General features: G+C 42.0%; 1 protein-coding gene across 1 annotated transcript in view; it reads right to left on the reverse strand.

Moving 5' to 3' along the window:
• The window catches only part of SNX31 (sorting nexin 31), a 63,879-nt gene that overhangs the window by 14,594 nt on the left and 30,632 nt on the right, over positions 1 to 18,653 (reverse strand). Inside the window, exons 5-8 of the mRNA XM_039233833.1 lie at positions 18,092 to 18,179; positions 14,241 to 14,310; positions 8,801 to 8,893; positions 4,549 to 4,752 (exon numbers count right to left, since the gene is read on the reverse strand). Coding sequence (XP_039089764.1) covers positions 4,549 to 4,752; positions 8,801 to 8,893; positions 14,241 to 14,310; positions 18,092 to 18,179 — 455 coding nt within the window. The remainder of the gene's footprint in view (positions 1 to 4,548; positions 4,753 to 8,800; positions 8,894 to 14,240; positions 14,311 to 18,091; positions 18,180 to 18,653) is intronic.

Raw genomic sequence — 18,653 nt, forward strand, 5'->3', positions numbered from 1 at the left:
GGACCCTCATACACAGCAGGTGGGCACATAAAATGGAGCAGACTATTTGGAAAACAGCCTAGAAGTTCTTCACAAAGTTAAACATAGAATTACCACTATGGTACTGGCAATTCCACTCCTAATCATATACCCACGAGAAATGGGAACCTATGTCCACATAAAAACCTATACATGAATGTTCACAGCAACAGAATTCATAACAACCAAAAGACAGAAACAACCCAAATGTCCATTAATGAATGAATGAACAAACTTTGTTATAGCCATATAACATGATATTATTTTACCATGGAAAGGATAAAGTGTTGATACATGCTATGATAAGGGTAAACTGTGGAAATATTATGCTATGTAAAGGAAGCTGGTCATAAAGATCATATGTGATTCCATGAATAATGAAATGTTCGGGGGCGCCTAGGTGCCTCAGTCGGCTTAGTGGCCAAGTCTTGATTTCAGCTCAGGTTATGATCTTGTGGTTTGTGAGATCAAGCTTTACATTGGATTCTGTGCTGACAGCATGGAGCCTGCTTTAGGATTCTCTCTCTCCCTCTCTCTCTGCCCCTCCCCTACTCATGTGCATGCATGTGCATTCTCTCTCTCTCTCTCAAAATAAATAAATAAACTTAAAACATAATAAGGAAATATTCAGAATGGGTCAATCTATCAAGACAAGCAGATTAGTGGCCTCTGAGGGTTGGTAGGAATGGGGGATACAGACGTGAGCTCAGGAGTAAGGGGGCTTCTTTTTGAGGTGATGAAAATCCTCTAAAATTGATTGTGGTGATGGAAGTGAAACTCTGTGAACATACTAAATGCCCCTGAACTGTACACTTTATATAAGTGAATTGCACAGCAAGTAGATTATATCTTGATAAAGCTGTTACAAAGGAGTACAAAGATTGTGTGGTTCTGGTGGAGGGCTAGCCACATACACCGTGGAATACAACAGAGAATCCCATAAGTCCACACAAATGTGCCCAACTGATATCCGACAATGTTGCAAAAGCAATTCAGTTAAAGGACAGCCTTTGAGCAAATGGTGTCAGAGCAAGTGCACTTACACAGGCAGAAAAGGGAATGTGGTTCTGAGTTTCACACCCTCTATGGAAACTAACTCAGAATGAGTCACAGACTTAAATGTATGACCTATAACTATAAAACTTTTCAGAAAAGAACTCTAAGAAAAAACCTTCAGGATCTAGGGTTTGGCAAAGAGTTCTTAGACTTGACACTAAAAAGCACGGTCTATAAAAGGCAAAACTGATGAATTAGACTTCATGAGATTAAAATATTTGGCTCTTTAAAAGTCCCTGTTCAGAGAATGAAAAACTACAGAGGGAGAGAAAATATTTGCAGGCCACATATCTAATAAAAGACTAGTATCTATACCATATGAAATACTCTCAAAACAGTAAAAAAGAAAAACGCAACTCAAACAATTAGAAAATAGGCAAAAGATATGAAAAAAAATTTCACCAAAGAAGATATACAGATGGCAAATAAGCACATGAAAAGACAGTCAACATTATCAGCCATGAGGGAAATGCAAATGAAAATCACAACGAAATATCATTGCACTCTAAAATAAAACCAGTGACATCAAATGCTGATGAGAATGCAGAGAAACAAGATTGTTCATATATCACTGGTGGGACTGTAAATTAGCACAGCCGCCCCTGAAAACAGTTTCATCTTGAAAAGCTAAACATGCACTTTCGTATAACCCAGCAATTGTACTCCTGAGTATTTATGCCAGAGAAGTGGAGATTTGTGCTCCAAAACATATATATGAATATTTACAGGAGCTTTATTTGTAATAGCTAAAAACTGGAAACAACCAGATATATTTTATTGGGTGAATGGTTAAATAAATCTTGTCCATTCCATACTGTGCAATACTGCTCAGCAATAAGAAGAAACAAACTACTGATATATACAACAATCTGAATGAATTGCCAAAGAATTATGCTGAGTAAAGAAAAGCAAGTCCTAAAGGCTACATACATATGATTCCATTTACAGAACATTTTTAAGGTAATAAATTACTTGTTTTTGTTTATATTTTTACATCCTAAATATAGTCAATTCTTATTATTCACAGTAGTCGCGTTCTACAAAGTCACTGTAAATGCTGCAATACTGAACATCATTGTTTTAGGGAAAACACAGGGCTAGGTTCCTGCAAACCTGTGGCTACAACATTTTTATCTACTGACCAATACATAACTGTGTTTTATGAGTGTTTCTGTTTTTTAACAAACAGTTTTATTGGGGTATAATTGATGTAAAAAACATTTGTCATTAATTTGGACATATGTGTAGAGTCATGAAACCATCACCACAATCAAGGTAATGGATATATCCATCACCTCCAAACTTTTACATAACACTCCCAAAATCACACAATTACAGAAATGGCAGACAGATTAGTGGTTTGTTGGGGCTAAGGAGACATGTGGTGACAGAAACTGGGTAGAGCTATAAAAGGCCAACGTGAGGGGTTCCTGTGATGCTGAAAATGTTCCAACTCTTGACTGTATCCATGCCAATATTCTGGTGTTGATATTGTAGTACAGTTTTGCAAGATGTAACAACTGGAGAAGTGTGGGGAAAGCCACACAGGATCTCTGTACCATTTCTTACAACTACAAGCAGACTTACATCAAAATTAAAAGTTTAACTAAAAAGATTCAACTGTTTAAAAGCAAAAATAATTATGGGGTGCCTGGGTGGCTCAATTGGTTAAGCGTCCGACTTCAGCTCAGGTCATGGTCTCATGGTTCGTGGGTGTGAGCCCCGCATCGGGCTCTGTGCTGACAGCTGAAAGCCTGGAGCCTGCTTCGGATTCTGTGTCTCCCTCTTTCTCTGCCCCTCCCCTGCTCACACTCTGTCTCTCTCTCTCTTAAAAATAAACATTAAAAAAAAATTAAAAAATAAAAGCAAAAATAATTATAATGTAGCATGAGGTTATATATACACATCGAAATAAAGTGTGGCAATAAATATCACAAAAGGGAAAATAGAAGTAGACTGTTGTAAGGTTGTTATACTTTGTGAAATGGTATAGTAATTAAAAGTAGAATGTAATAAGTTAAAGAAGCACTTTATAAACTCTAAAGTAACCATAAATAAATGAAAAGGTATAGCTAGAAAAATGGTATATATAAATGGAATCATAAAATACTTAGTTTTATCAGAAGGCAGGAAAAGAGGGAAAAACTGATAAAACTCAAAGAAACAGACAAATCCACAATTACATTTGAAGGTGTTAACATTCCTTCTCTCAATAACTGTGGAACAAGTAGAAAATATATAAAGAGACAGGCAATCTGAACACTATCAACTGCTTGATCTAATTGACACTTCTAGAATATTCCATCCAATAGTGGAAGAATATACATATACATTCTTTTCAAGTGTACATGGAACATTTACCAAGATAGACCAGATTTGGAGCCACAAAACAAGTTCCCATCAATTTAAAAGACTGAAATCATATGCTGATAATGTCAAGATTGCTGGTTTGACATTTAGCAGGTGGTGGTAGAAGTCCTGTTTACCAAGATGGCGAACACAGGAGGAAGACCTCTAGGATGGGCGTGAGGGGGAAAGGGTGAGTCTGGTCTGCAGAAAGACCAAGTTTGAGATGCCTGTGAGACAGCTGGTGAAGATGTCCAGAAGGCATCAGAAAATACTGGACCTTTCGACAGGGATGTAGATAATTGATTTCAGAGAAGACGTAAAGGAAAGCTGGAAATGGAGCCCCAGGAGAAGCCAGCACTTCAGAAGTGCTCAGAGGACGAGGCAGCCCACAAAAACAGAGGAGGTAGGAGAGGGAATTTTCAGAAGGAAGAAAATGGTTGATAACACCAAATGCTACAGAGAGGCCTAGGATGGTGCCGGCTAAAAAATCCCCGTGGATTTAGCAACTGGGGGTCACGGTCACTTTCACAGTGTTTAACCTCTGCTAGTTAATCTAGTTTCCTGTGTAAAGGGGGTAATCCTACTCAGCTCACTGAGTTATTGCGAGAATTGAATTGAATACTAGATGCGGCAGCATCCAGGAAAGCACCTGGTACACAGTAGGCACTGAATAAATCTGATCATAGGCTTTCTTCTGGGAGGAAATGACAATGTAAGTATGATGCTAGGGATCCTTTACCTGTGGAAAAGAAGATCTCTATTGTCAGCATCCAGTTTTTGAGGGTAAAGATCTTGTCAGTACTGAGTATACAGTGAGTACTCAATAAATAGTAGCCATTGTTTCTACAGGCTACATTACTAGAGCCACCCTTCAGCGAGTAGAGAAGCCTGTTGTTGCAAAGTGGGAAGATGGGTGTCTCTGCCGCTATGGATGGGACCCTTGCACCAGACAACTGACAGGTTTTACCTTAGGTGATGCTTCATATAGCTTAGATGCCGGGCCACTCAAGAGAGTGATACAAATGGCAGCCCTGTCTCCCTAGTGCCAACTCTGTCACCCCTAGATCTTTAAACCATGGGCACAGACTTGAAATCATGGGGAAGGCAAAGTGCCAAGATACTTACAAGGAACGTGACCTGCCAGCACTTGACTCTGCTCATCTGGAAACGGATTTCCCGGGTCTGGTTATCAGGCAGGGTTATGCAGCAGCTGATCTCATCATTGCCAACAGAAAGGACAGCCCCACAGCCTGGTTCTGGGTAGTCGCAGGTACAGGGGTCCAACTGCAGGTATCCATAGTGTCGTACCTCTTGGGACAGCTCCAAAAACTGCTCGAGGTGGGAGGGGGTGGGTAGGAAGAGGCAAAAGATGACTTAAAAAAGGTACCAACCTCATGTCAGAAGCTACTACCCTTCTAGTAGAACACATGGAACTGAGTCGCTGTGAAAGCGCCCTTTTCTTCTGGATGATACAAATGAAGACAGTGTCCCTTGTGCTCCCTGACAATAAGGCCTGGGAAAGTTCGCGGTGTGTCCTGCCCGGGCTGGAACCATTCCTGCCTCGTTCACTGTCGTGTCTCTGCTCCTGTTCTGGTGCTTGGTACATAGTGGGAGTGAAAACATTCAGAGAGGGAACGATGGATGGAGAAGAATAGAGTGAACCAAATGAAGGAGTAGACAGGTATGATTCTATCTCACAGGTTACAACAGCAAAATACACAAAATGTGTATATGTAAAATGCTGTGGGGGCTCCTGGCTAGCTCAGTCCATAGAGCACGTGATCCTTGATCTCAGGGTCTTGAGTTCAAGCCCCATGTTGGGTGTGGAACCTCCTTAAAAACAATGCTGTTGTTGTTGCTGTTTTTTTTTTTTTTAACTAAGCTGAGGTCTATGTAGGAAGAACATAGTCAATTTTTACAGTCTGCTCTATATGATGAATACATGAATTGTCAGAGGAAGAGATTTTGCAAATGGCAATGAAATGAGAGAGTGAGTCTACTTTCTAAGTAGAGTTAAAGACAGCCCCAAACTGTCAAGAGAACACCTTTATGTGACTTTTAAGGTTTAGCTTTCCCTCTGCTTTTGACTTGGCTTAAGGACAGAAAATGGTGTAGTTCACACATGTGGCCCAGACACCCTGTCCTGACATCATCTATCCCTGGGACTTGTCATTTTTGTAACAAAGTGTTATTAACCACTGCTTGTAACTAAGCTGACATTAGTTTGGGGACCTCTCTCTACCTTGTTCTTCCAGCTCTCACCAGGGTCCTGTGTGATGTTGTGTGCGACGTGCGTTCAGAAAAAGTCGTTCTCACTTTAACACATGGTCGAATCAGAAAGATCACTCGGTGACAACCTGGCATTTTCCAGACCCTTTTTTGAAGGAGGGCCAAGTCCTTTCAAGGACGACATGGAGCACTCTCTGATAAGAGACGTGCTGAGACGTGAGCAGTGAGGGGTAGCCGACTGTTAGAACGCAGCAGGAGAGATACTTGAGGCTCCTGTCCCTTCCAGCCACGCTCCTCATACCAGCTCATTGCCCTGCAGCCCACACATTTGACCTAGAAGCTGCATGAAGTTGCCAGGCCTCCTCCCATTGGGTCAGTGGGGAAACTTCAGAAATGACAGGTCCTGAGTAGATGCTATGCATGCAGGGGTGGGGCAGGGGTGGAGTTATCTTTCTGCAGAGCATAAAGAGCAGTTTCGAGAGCTCTTGCTACAATAGTTTCTTATTTATTATATGATAACAAACCTTTATTGCTTGGTAATACTTTTAAAACCTTCTTTCATAATCAACTCTTGGCAGTGAACTTCTAAAAGAGTGAAAATATTTAAAAGTTAAGCTCCACAGGGTCCCTGGGTGGCTCAGCTGGTTAAGCATCTGACTCTTGATTTCCGCTCAGATCATGACCTCATGGTTAGGGAGTCTGAGCCTCGTGTGGAGCCTGCTTAGGATTCTCTGTCTCCCTCTCTTTCTCTCTCTCTCTCCCCCCCTAAATAAACATTTAAAAAATTGGAAGTTAAGCTCCATTTCTCTAGAAAGTCAGTGAGGAATATAAAACTCATTCAAATACCTGTTGGGATTTGTCATTCCATAAGTGGGTGATGTTACTGACTTTATGAAAACTAAGAGAGAGAAATCTGCAAGGATTTGTTTTTTAAAGAAAACTAGTTTTTTTTTTTTTTTTTAAAGAAGCTTACACCTGAAAAAGATCATTTAACATACGTAACTGCAGAAGGTATGTTCACATATTTTCATTTAGCTCGAGGGTTGGCAAACTTTTCTGTAAACAGCCATTTAGTAAACATTGTCAGTTTTGTGGGTATATGGTCCCCATTGTAACTGCTTGCCTCTATAATTCTAGCACAAACAACAGCCTTAGACACTACAAAAATGAATGAGCATGGCTGTGTGCCAATAAAACTTCGTTTACAGAAACAGTGGTGCATGGGCTATAGTCAGCCTATCTATGATCTAGATCAACTAATTCCTCCTTTAAGTTAATTCCACTCATTTTCAACTCCAGGTTTTCTTGCACATGTACATAAAGTAAAGCAATAGCTATTAACAAGCCAGCTCTATTAGCAGGAGAAGAATATCACAAACACTTAAATAATATCAGTTTTATGTCAGTATCCTTACATGCTTCAACAGAGTATCAGTTAAATTCATTTGAATCATGGTTCAGTATTTTTTTTCATCTAATTCATGCACTCAAAGTAAACTTTTATTTTTTTATTAAAAAATTTGTTAATGTTTTTATTTATTTTTGAGAGAGAAAGAGCACAAGCAAGAGAGGGGCAGAGAGAGAGGGAGACACAGAATCTGAAGCAGGCTCCAGGCTCTGAGCTGTTAGCAGAGCCCGTGGCAGGGGGCACGAACCCATGAACTGTAAGGTCATGACCTAGGCCAAAGTCAGATGCTTAACCGACAGAGCCACCCAGGTGCCCCACTCAAAGTGGTTTTTTCAAGATGACTATTACAAATTGTATGGTAAAGTCAAGTAAAACATTCATCCTAGAAAGTAAAATTTGTTTTGTGTCAAAAATATGAATACAAATTTTGGTAGAGTATTTAGCACATGGTAAGAACAATATTGTTACTAAATTATTAAGGTAAAAAGTTGATGGAACAGAAATGCACTCAAAATCTCTACTTGTATCCAAAGTAGCTGATATATCCAATTATATCCAAATATTCTATCCTTCAAATTAAACACTGTAATTGTCAAAATTTACAAATACACAGAGAAACTGAACTCCAAAATTTTTGTGACAAAGTTGAGGTGGAATACCAAGGAAGGAAAATATTAAATCATGGCAGTATATGCTTTTTCCTTCTTGTTTTTTTTCCTGCCTGTCAATAAAATTCTCAAAATATCTGAGCTTCTGAAGAATTACTTTCTGTAACAGTGTGGGTATAAATGAGTCCTCTAATTTTATTTGCACTTTGTTTGAACCCAGTGAGTGAATGTTGGCAAAGTAGTGAACACTGGCAAAGCCCAGAGAATAAAGAAGACAACACAATGAAGCAGGGTCCATTTCTTCTGTTAAAATATGCCTTGTTTCTCAGACGTCTCACTGCTTGCGGGGAGGGAGACTGTGAATTGGTACCATCTTTATGGAAGCTTTAAAAACAGACTTTTAGGGATGCCTGGGTGGCTCAGTCGGTTAAGCGTCAAACTTGGGTTCAGGTCACGATCTCGTGGTTTGTGGGTTCGAGCCCCGCGTCGGGCTCTGAGCTGGCAGTTCAGAGCCTGGAGCCTGGAGCCTGTTTCAATTCTGCGTCTCCCTCTCTCTGTGCTCCTTACCCACTCATCTGTCTCTCTTTCAAAAATAAATAAAACATTAAAAAACTGTTTAAAAAACCAGACTTTTAGAAATATATTCTAAGAAATAATGGAACACGTACTCAAAGACAGAGGATACTGACTGCAGTGCTCAGGGACCTTCCGCCAGGAACTGTACCAGGTGTTGGGAACACACAGGGTATGTTTAAATTAGACACAGTCCTGGGTCTCATGGCGCTCACTGCCAAAGTGATTTATAGCAGTGAACGCTGGAAATAACCTGATTTCCAATAATAAGAAATTGGTTAGCTAAATGGTAACTATAAAACTCAATGCTCTGCGGTCATTAAAAAGAATGCTGAGGGTCTATATGAACTTGGCAAAGGGTTCACCACAATATATTGTCTGTATTTTTCAGAGTCTCTAAATAATAGAATCAGAAAAATTAATGATGGTATTCTCATTTTTTTTAAACAAACCCCATGGTTAGCGGTTGATGGGCTTATAAATTAAGAAACAGCTCAATTCCAATATGTTTCTTTAACTCCCCTCCATGGGATTTCTCTTGGTGCAACATTTGATTCACCTTTGTTTGGTTGTTTTCTTTCTGGAGAGCCTCTAATTTCTGCCTCTGCGCCTGTGTGGGGTTGGCCCATTCTTGCTCAATGTCCTGTCGTGCCTTAAAATGACAGAAGTTGGAAGATTAGCAACCTTAGCAGAAGTGAGCTGATCTAACAAAAACACACTCATGTATGAAAGGCTATAAAAATAGTCCCAAGTGGGCTTATGTTATAAAGCTGACTGTTAAATTTGTGGGTGGAGGAAGAGACAGTTCAATGGTTTGGGGACAGCTGGCCAACTTGGGAAAGAAAATAAAGTTAGCCTCTTTCCCCACACCACCCAATCAAATAAACCCAGAGAAAGATTTAAATATTAAAAAAAAAGATTCAGGAAAAGAATATGATGTTGAGGAAAGGATTATATTTTTAAGATACAAAATCAAAATGTCATAATAAAGGAATATATAATTACATGAAAATATAAAACTTCTCTGCATAGAAACCATCAAGAACAAAACTGATAAGTACATAGCAAACCAGAGAATATGACTGTATCATATATGGAAAAGAGTTGATATTTATATAAAGCAATAGGAAAAATGTAAATATCCCCACTAAGGAAACAGACAAATAATATGAATCAGCAAGTGACTGAAAGGAATTACAAATTACACATCTATATTCAACCTCACTAGTTATCACTAATTTCTTTTGCCTCTCAACTTGGCAAAGACTTTATATATTATTATATACATCTATATAATATTATATAATATATATTCTATATATTATTCAGGGCTGGCAAGGATTTGGGGAAACCAGAAATTCCATGTAGAGCTGATGGGATTTAAATTGGTACAATTAGCCTGTTGCTTTTATTTATCATGCTTTAAAAAAGTTTTCCACTGGTCTTCAGTTAGCCTGTTAACCCCTCAAGGGAAAACCTTGAGTCCTTCACCTTAGCGTATCTTGTCCAACGTCTTACATACAGCAAATATTCCATAATTCTTTGCCAATATTCAGGCTCTTATTTACACCTTAGCCTGAATGTAAATCTAGGTGTTCCATCCCTCAGTGATATTGGGTATGCCTTATCTCCAGAAGGAGAATGAAAAGATGAGTAAAGTTTTGATTTTGCTATTTAGGTTGGGGGGAAATGAAATGGGTTTAGAGAGAGGAGAAGAAAAATAATAAATATTTGCTGAGAACCTGTTTTAGATAGGTTTTCTTATCTTTCCAAATTATCTGTGGGATAGGAACATTCCCCCCATCCTACAGATGAGTAAATTGAGGGCCAGAGAGGTTATGGCTTTCAAGACAACCCAGCAAGTAAGTGGCAAGAGTTGGGTTAAAGCCCTGATTTGGCTACTGTGCCCTCCTATCTGGGCCCAAGCTACTGAATTGTATGTAGGGAGTTACCCACGCCAAGCCTTTCTCCTGGCCACCCACTATTCTCAAAACGGAACATAGACACCATGCCAGAATGGAATCAACGTGAGTATGAGAACAGAACACCTTTCCTTTCCTGAATTGCACTTGATGTTAGCATCCTATAAGTACTGTTATTACAGGGCAGTGATATTAAAGAGAAAGTATAACTAAATAAAGAAGGTAAACAGCAATCACAGCAGTAAGTACTAACTGAAGATATGCCATTTGCCATTAGGGGACCTGGAACTCTCAGATACAGAGATTTAAATGTCCTATATCAGTAGGAACAGAACTGCTTTTGTTCCACTACCTTTGAAAAGATTGGACTTTGATTATGGGCTCACGAGTAATCGAATACATCACATACAGTACCTCACTCTAACAATGAGAGAATCCAATTCAGACAAATGGCTCTACCCAAAGACTGTCTGCTGGAGACTTACGTAGAACCTAATTTTTAAAATTGAGTCAAATCACCTAAGCCGTGGGTTTCATGAGCTTCAATCACACATGCCCCAGCACCCTCTGAAGAGGCAGCAGTGAGAAATGGAGAGCAAGACATCTACTGGGCTCTAGCTGGGTGAAGCAAGGCAGAGAGAGGCCAGGGCTGTGTGAGTAGACCAGGCCATGTGCAAGGGCACCAGGCTGGGATGGTCTAGGGAAGCTCACGGTCAGCCCGTGCTCCCTTCACCAAGCCATGGGCCCCTGTTCAGGGTTAGCCTGCCTGGAACAAAGGACACCTTGTTCTAATCTGCACAAAGTTACCATACAGGCCAGTGGTGCTGAAATGCAGGCCCGGAATTGACCAAGCCTCAATACTTTTTTTTTTTTTCTATGTTTTATTTATTTCTGAGAGAGAGAGAGAGAGAGAGAGAGAGAGAGAGAGAGAGAGAGAAAGTGAGAGAAGGGGAGGGAAAGAGAGAGAGAGGGAGATACAGAATCTGAAGCAAGCTCCAGGCTCTGAGTTAGCTGTGAGCACAGAGCCCGATGTGGGGCTCGAACCCATGAGCCGTGAAATCACGACCTGAGCTGAAGTCAGACACTTAACCAACTGAGCCACCCAGGCGCCCCGAAGCCTCTATACTTTTTAGAAAATTCAGAAATTTATACTTTTATGTACAATCTTCTATTTTGTTAATGTTATGCCAATTTTAAAAAATGAAGAAAAAAGGAAACATAGTGTGGGAGTCTACTTGGCTCCTGGGATATCATGGGGCACAGCTGCTTTAGGAAAATCAAAAGGGTGTCCCTTAATAGTTAGTTATGATGACATTGCTATTTATCAGAAGAACTAATAAGAACTTCCTGCATTAATTTTTTAAAGGATGATTGCTTCTCACATATTTACGAATCTTAAGCTCCAAGGACGATCTCTGCCCTGGGCCATTCAGAGTCTAGTTAGGCAAATATGTATGTAAATGGTATTTACAGGCTGGGTGAGAAGCGCCCATCATGGAGTGTATAAGCAGAGAGAGAGGAAGACATTTTCTTTCAAGGGGAGCTGAGAAAAGTTTCCCCCAAAGAGGCAGCTGTTATGGTCCCCTGGAGTTGACGTCTCAGTACCTTTGTTTGGATTCAGTGAGTAATAATGATAACGATGATCATGGCACAGATTATTATTAACAACAACTATAATTTTTTGAAGACTTTGCAGGCAAAGAGCTATGGTTTGAATAGCAGTCTATCAAAGCTGAGAGAGACTTAGAAACCATTCATTCAGTCTCATCGCTTAACAGGGGGACATTGTAGTTCAAGGTTCGGAAGGGTGAAATGGCAGGCTCAAGATCACACAGAGAAACAGCCAGTGACAGAGCAAGGGGCAGGATGCATTTTCGAAACGGTCATCCAATGTGTTTTCCGAGAAGCCATCTTTTTTCCCAGCTCTAAGCAGAGGAAACTCTGTCCATCTCTCTCTGGCTTACAACTCCTCTCTAAAGGAGATACAATTCCTATGGTGATGCCTACAGTTCCCACTTCTCACCACCAGGCCAGAAAGACTATTTCCTACCAGAACAATATTAGAATTGGGTGATGCATTCTCCACCAATGACAGGATATCAAATAACCAGATGTAACTAAGAACGCACTATAATAGCAAGGGCACGAAGGCAACGAGCCTCGGTAAACATTTAAAATAGTACATTATGGTCCAATTCACACAACATGTGTTTAAATACACTGAGTGTGATTATACATGGATCAACGTATGACAAGAAATGAACTCAAAACTCGCCATTAAACTACAATAGTGAACATTGCACATCCAATAAGTGATCTTTTGATTTGCCTCCCTAGAATTTAGGAGAGCTTTGAGAAGATGATTTATTAGATTGCCTTGACCTCTTAAAAAGTCACACAAGGAGGAATGGACAGTTAGGCTGTGACACCTTATCTGACACGCTGGCTGTTGGGTTCCATGTGTCTGCTCAGTCACACACCCAGGTGCCTTGCCCTGGGCTAAAAAGGCAAAGGGCCCTGCATGTGGCTGGTGGTCTAGTGGGAGAGATGTAAACAGAAATGATGGTCTACTTTGTCAAATTGAAGATATCATTGATTCTGATACCATGATTTTGTGAGACCCTAAGGAAAAAAACACTGCCAGTTAAATTTTGACACAGGGCCTTACGATAGTTGTGCACAGTGCATGAACTGGCCATGCCGACCTTCCCCAGCTGGTAATTGCTTTTATTTCTTCTGAGGCATGTGGTGATTCCTCTTGCCTTCAGCTGTTCTTCTTGGCCTGTGTGAGGCAGTCCTTTTGCATAGAATTTAGTGAAAACGTGAGGAGTTTCCTCTCCCTGGGCACGTAAAGCACCTGGTTGTTGTTTTACAAGATAATCTGGAAGTGTGGTCATTTCTCGCTTTATGAATATAAAAGGGAAAACTGCCACTCTGTCTTTGCCTTTCTGTGTAAGTGGTAACTCCCATTCCATGAAGAATCATCGTGTACGTAGTGGCAGGGAGCTGATGAGGCAGGACAACTGAGGTGGGGGGTAACTGGAGAGGCATCACAGAGGCAGCATCTGTGACTGTCCCACCATGTAGCAGAACCTTCACACTGAGTCAGAGAAGGGAAAGGAGGCCAGGGGTGCCTGGGTGGCTCATTTGGTTAAGTGTCCGACTTTGGCTCAGGCCATGATCTTGTGGTTTGTGGATTTGAGCCCACGTCGGGCTCTGTGCTGACAGCTCAGAGCCTGGAGCCTGCTTCAGACTCTGTGTCTCCCTCTCTCTGCCCCTCCCCCGCTCACGCTCTGTTTCTCTCTCAAAAATAAATAAACCTTAAAAAAAAATTAAAGAAAGAAACAAAAAAGGAAAGGAGGCCAAATTCTAAATATCCTTTCTGGGGGCTAGTGGATGGGGGTAGGCAGGACCACCAACATGATCTGCAGGGCCTAATGCAAAATGAAAATGTGGGGTCTCTTGTTCCAAAAGGAAGGATTTCAAGATGGCGACAGAATATTTAAACAACTGTGGCGTCCTTCTGAGCAGGCTACGTGCCCACGAAGCAGGCCCTGGAGGCAAGTATGCTACTTGTTGGCTCAGGTGAAAAGAAGATTATGCTAAAATGAGATTGGACCACACGGGGCTTTAGATTATCAGGGACATCCTTTCTAGACTCATGTAAATTGGTCTAGATGATGGGGTGTCTGTTGGAAAATTCAGAGAGATTGCTAAAATGGGGGTAGAATTGTTTTTCTTTCTAAATTCTATTTCTTAAAAAAATTCCTATAGTAAAATATATGTAACATTTATCATTTTAACCATTTTTAAGTGTACAATTCAATGCCACTAAAAACATTCGTAAAGTTGCATAACCATCAACAATCTCTTATACCTACCTTTTTAGCATCCCTAGCAAAAATTCTGTACCCATTAAACCCCCAGTCCCTAATAACTTCTAACGTACTTTCCATCTCTATGAATTTGCCTATTCTAGTCCGGAGGTAGAATTCCTATTACAATTTTTTTAAATGGTTTCCATCCCAAATGGACAAAAACATATGTTGTTTTGAGAGAGTCCTTGGTCACCCTCACCTGCATATGGATCAGATCTACGGCTGCTGGGCAGTCCATCAGCATGGAGTCGAGGGATGGGTCCATGTACCTGTGCAATTCAGGAGCATTAAGTTCATTCATATGACACGGCTAACGGGCACACCTGGGAGCACACGCTCTCTGAGGTGGTGGCCCCCTATGCTTTAAACAAGCCCCCGCTTGGACACCTGGGTGGTTCAGTTGGGTAAGCATCCGACTTCAGCTCAGGTTCATGAGTTTGAGCCCCGCGTTGGGCTCTCTGCTGTCAGCACTGAGCCTGCTTTGGATCCTCTGTCCCCCTGTCTCTCTGCCCCTCCCCATTCCTCTCTCAAAAATAAATAAACATCAAACAAATATTTAAATGAGACCCTCCCCCCACTTCTAACAGCCTCTACTCACCTACCTTTTGGTTTGTCCCTCCACCTCTTCTGTCTCCTACTTTCTTTACACTGTAAGCTCCTGCCTAGTGGGTTCTGAGAATAAGAGGCCAAACAATAAAGCTGTTGGAGAATGGTCCCCGTTCACACTCGTCCTGCTGTCTGTCCCCAAGTGTGCATGCCCTCTCCTCACCCTGCAGTACCTAGTGTCACCAATGCTCCGGACCCACATCTGCACCACCGCCCTGTCCCAGGCTGCTCCCATCTGTTGCCTGAACTGCTCCCTTTGTCAGGCCCTCTGCATCAGCCCTGTCCCCTCAATCCCAGGCTCTGCATTCTAACCTGAGGGCTCTTTCCTGAGTAGCCTGTGGACTGTCATAGTCCCAGGAGTTAGATCATTCATCTTGCTCCCTTCCAAGGCCCGTCAGGGACGCCTGGCTTTCATTTCCAGCTCTGTCTCTTACCCACCTCCCTCACTCGCACTCTACATTCCAACCATGTTTTCTCTCTTCTCCTCTGCCTGGAATACCAGTGCCCTTAGCAGCCTCCATCCCTGACTTATCTGCCTCTCCTGGCAGATGTCCCTCCTCTGGTCTCCACTTCCCGTGGCTTCCACTCCATCCTCTTATGCCTCCTGAGCACCCCAAAGTCCTCCTGACCGCTGCTCTCATCACGTTGATCTTGGCACCAGGTACATAGGGGCTGCATCCTATTTGGAGTTGTTGTTCTGCATCTTTGCATAGTGACTTGCAAACAGCAGGGCTCCATGTCTGTCTAACGGGCCCAGAATCATCAGGACAAACTGAAATCATAGTTACTGTGTAAGCATAGGAACTGCTAAGAATTGACAGAAACGGTCAGGAAAGGGTGCACTGCAGCTGGCCCAAACCAGTCTGAAGACAGAGGTAAGCAGAATCACTGCACTTACAAGTGTGTGGTTAAGAAACCAACGGGATTGGCATGGACTAGGAAAGGATAAAAACGGTACTTGAAGATCACCTTCCTCTGGGGGGGGGGGGGAGAAGGGAGAATCATGCCCAGTGCCCAGTTACAGCCGACTTCGCTTGTTTGCCCATGCGACGTACGCACCCTATTCTCTGAGACTGATAATAGCACCTGTTGCATCCGAGCTAGAGACCCTCCAGCCCGGCTCACACTGGGGCTCTGAGAGGCCAAGGCAGCCTCCCCCTGGTCTGGAAGGAACCATACCATAGTTGGAGAGATGCACCAGAGAATTCACGGAAGAAGAAAAAGCCCTAAAGCTCTGGCTAGGCTTCGCTGCAATGCGTCACCTGCTGGGAATCCCACAGCTGCTGGCAGCCACGCTGGCCTCCCTGCTCCCACTCAGACTTTTCCTGGATGTAGGACCAGGTACCTTTAGGATCCTCCTCCAGGCTCTCTGCCTCGGGTGAGCTGACCCTCAGCTCTAACAACTGGAGTGGGACCTCCTTTCTTCCCTCCCATAAGCAAAGGCCATCTGCCTGGATCTGAGATGCAGGCCATGCCCGTGAATGACATTTTATCTTTACACTGATGATCTAGAATATACCTATTTGTTTTAGTTTTTTAAAGTTTTATTTACTTATTTTGAGAGAGAAAGAGAAAGCATGAGCATGGGAGGGGCAGAGAGAGAGAGAGAGAGAGAGGGAGAGAGAGAATCCCAAGCAGGCTCTGTGCTTTTATGTGCAGAGCCCAATACAGGGCTCAATCTTAAGAACCACAAGATCATGACCTGAGCTGAAACCAAGAGTCAGAAGCTTAACCGACTGAGCCACCCCAGTGCCCCTAGAATATACCTATTTAATGAAGACCTGGGCAAAACCTGATTTCCAGTTAAGGCTTCAAGGTAAGGGACAGAGTCCTCATGTCTCCTTTGATCTCAGGTTCTCTGGAGAGCCCATGAGCAAAGCAGTCTAACCCCAGCTTTTAGCTGTTATTGTTATTATCATTATTATCCTCCATATGGCAGTAAGAAACAAGACCAAAATGTATTGATTTTGTGGGATTACTTTATTTAACCCTCCCACTAATCATATGAGGTAGACTCTTGTTATTATTCCCATTTTACTGAGGCTTAGTGAGCTTGAGTAACTTGGCTAAGGTTATTCAGCTACATAGTGAGTTGGTTGGGATTTAGATTCACATACTCCAATCCCAGGAACAACCATGCTCAGCCACTTGTTGCACTAATCAGCTTCCAGAAGAACAGCTACTCTAGAAACACTTAGATGGGGGGCACTGGGTGGCTCAGTTGGTTAAGCGTCCGACTTTGTCTCAGGTCATGATCTCGTGGTTCGTGGGTTCAAGCCCCATGTCGGGCTCTGTGCTGACAGCCAGCTCAGAGCCTGGAGCCCGTTTCAGATTCTGTGTCTCCCTCTCTCTCTGACCCTCCCCTGCTCACGCTTTCACTCTCTCTCTCTCTCTCTCTCTCTCTCTCAGAAATAAAAAAAATAAAACAAACAAAACATTAGAAACATTTAGATGGAACTGCTAAGGGTTTTTCCTTTTCCCCTTTTTAGGGCTCCATCCCACAGATTTTGACAATTTCTCAGAATACTTTTGAACAACAGTATATGAACTTCTAGCCTTGCCAAGAACGTCCTTCCAAAATTCAAAACCACAGACTGGAGCTCTAAACAAGGCATCATGAAGTCAAGACAACTGCTCTTCCTAGATTACAAAATGCCTTTCTTTAATACTTCTGTGCTCAGATTACAGAATAGCTGGGCTGGGAGAGAATAAACCAAAGAAGCAATCCAATACAGCCATGGTCATAAACACTGGAGACTACAGATTATAGGATACATGTGGGGTGGGGTGTGGTGGGGGAAGTGTCCTGCTTCTTGGTATTTTCTGTTTATTCACTCTCCAAAGGGTTTCTTATTTCTGAGGGAAAGGATAGTATTTTCTGCAGGGTGTTCAATCAGTCTAGGAATATGGCTGGCCCCAGCTTATATGCATTTATTATTGGAATCCTTTTAGGAAGGTAAGCCAAATACTTAAGAGTTCAAATTCACTTCAAGTTGGCAGAGTCAACCCTTTGCCTTTAGGGACCACCACAGTGCAACAGATGAATCGGACCTGTTTGAAATTACCAACAAATTCCTTCAATTAGTACAGTTGATAATCCATTCCAAAGCAAGCCCATGATCCACACTTCTCATAATCCCCACTTTGATCCCCACCCCAACAGTGCTTGCTTTTCAAGACTTACCTTCATGGCCACCATCTTCATGACAATATCTTTCAAGTACTTACTGGAGACCAGTGGAAGTTATCTTCCATATCGTATTCTTTAGGACAAATATTCTGGTTCATTCCCCACTCTCCCTTCCTTACTGCTTTCCTCTCAACCTTCCCCAAGCTCCTGGACCCTCTCTGCTGTTAGGTTGTGAGCTAATATGGTGAGATGGACAAATTCTCAACAGGAATCGAAAACAACCTCTAATACCTACCATCACCGTAAATGCTTACCACTTCCTGAGTCCAACCTTGCAGTTCTCCACTCCAGCACTTCTCAGACTCACATAAGGGAGTTCAAAATCCGCCAGTTTTTTCATGACTAGAGAAAGGGGAAAGGGAGTCTTCCTGATTGAAACAGCACAGATAGTTTACATACAGAGGCTTCGAAATGAGAAAATAAAGCGCCGCCATTGGAAAGAAAAAAATCACAATAATAATATTCTCTTGCATTTGTATGTAATTTTTAACTTTCTGAAATCCATCCAATGATAAATAACACTTCATCCACGTAAAATAGCAGCACCTTTGGTAGGGGGTATTTTCCACTGTGATACAGACAAAGAAACTGAGGTCCAGAGAGGTCTAGTGCATTCGCCGGCACACTACAGATCTTAGCGGTCAAGCCAACACACAAACCCCTAACCCCCCACTCAGAACCACCTCCCTGCAGTTTCTTGAAAACATATGTAAACTGCAGTCAGATAACTAATATCATTTCACAACTAAATAATTTGTACTATCTAGATAGGTACTGTAAAGAAAAGCAAACGCTATGTGGACCCTACTGTTATCT

This window comes from Hyaena hyaena, unplaced genomic scaffold (assembly GCF_003009895.1).
Source record: "Hyaena hyaena isolate Hyena2069 unplaced genomic scaffold, ASM300989v1 scaffold_79, whole genome shotgun sequence".
NCBI classification, from domain to species: domain Eukaryota; kingdom Metazoa; phylum Chordata; class Mammalia; order Carnivora; family Hyaenidae; genus Hyaena; species Hyaena hyaena.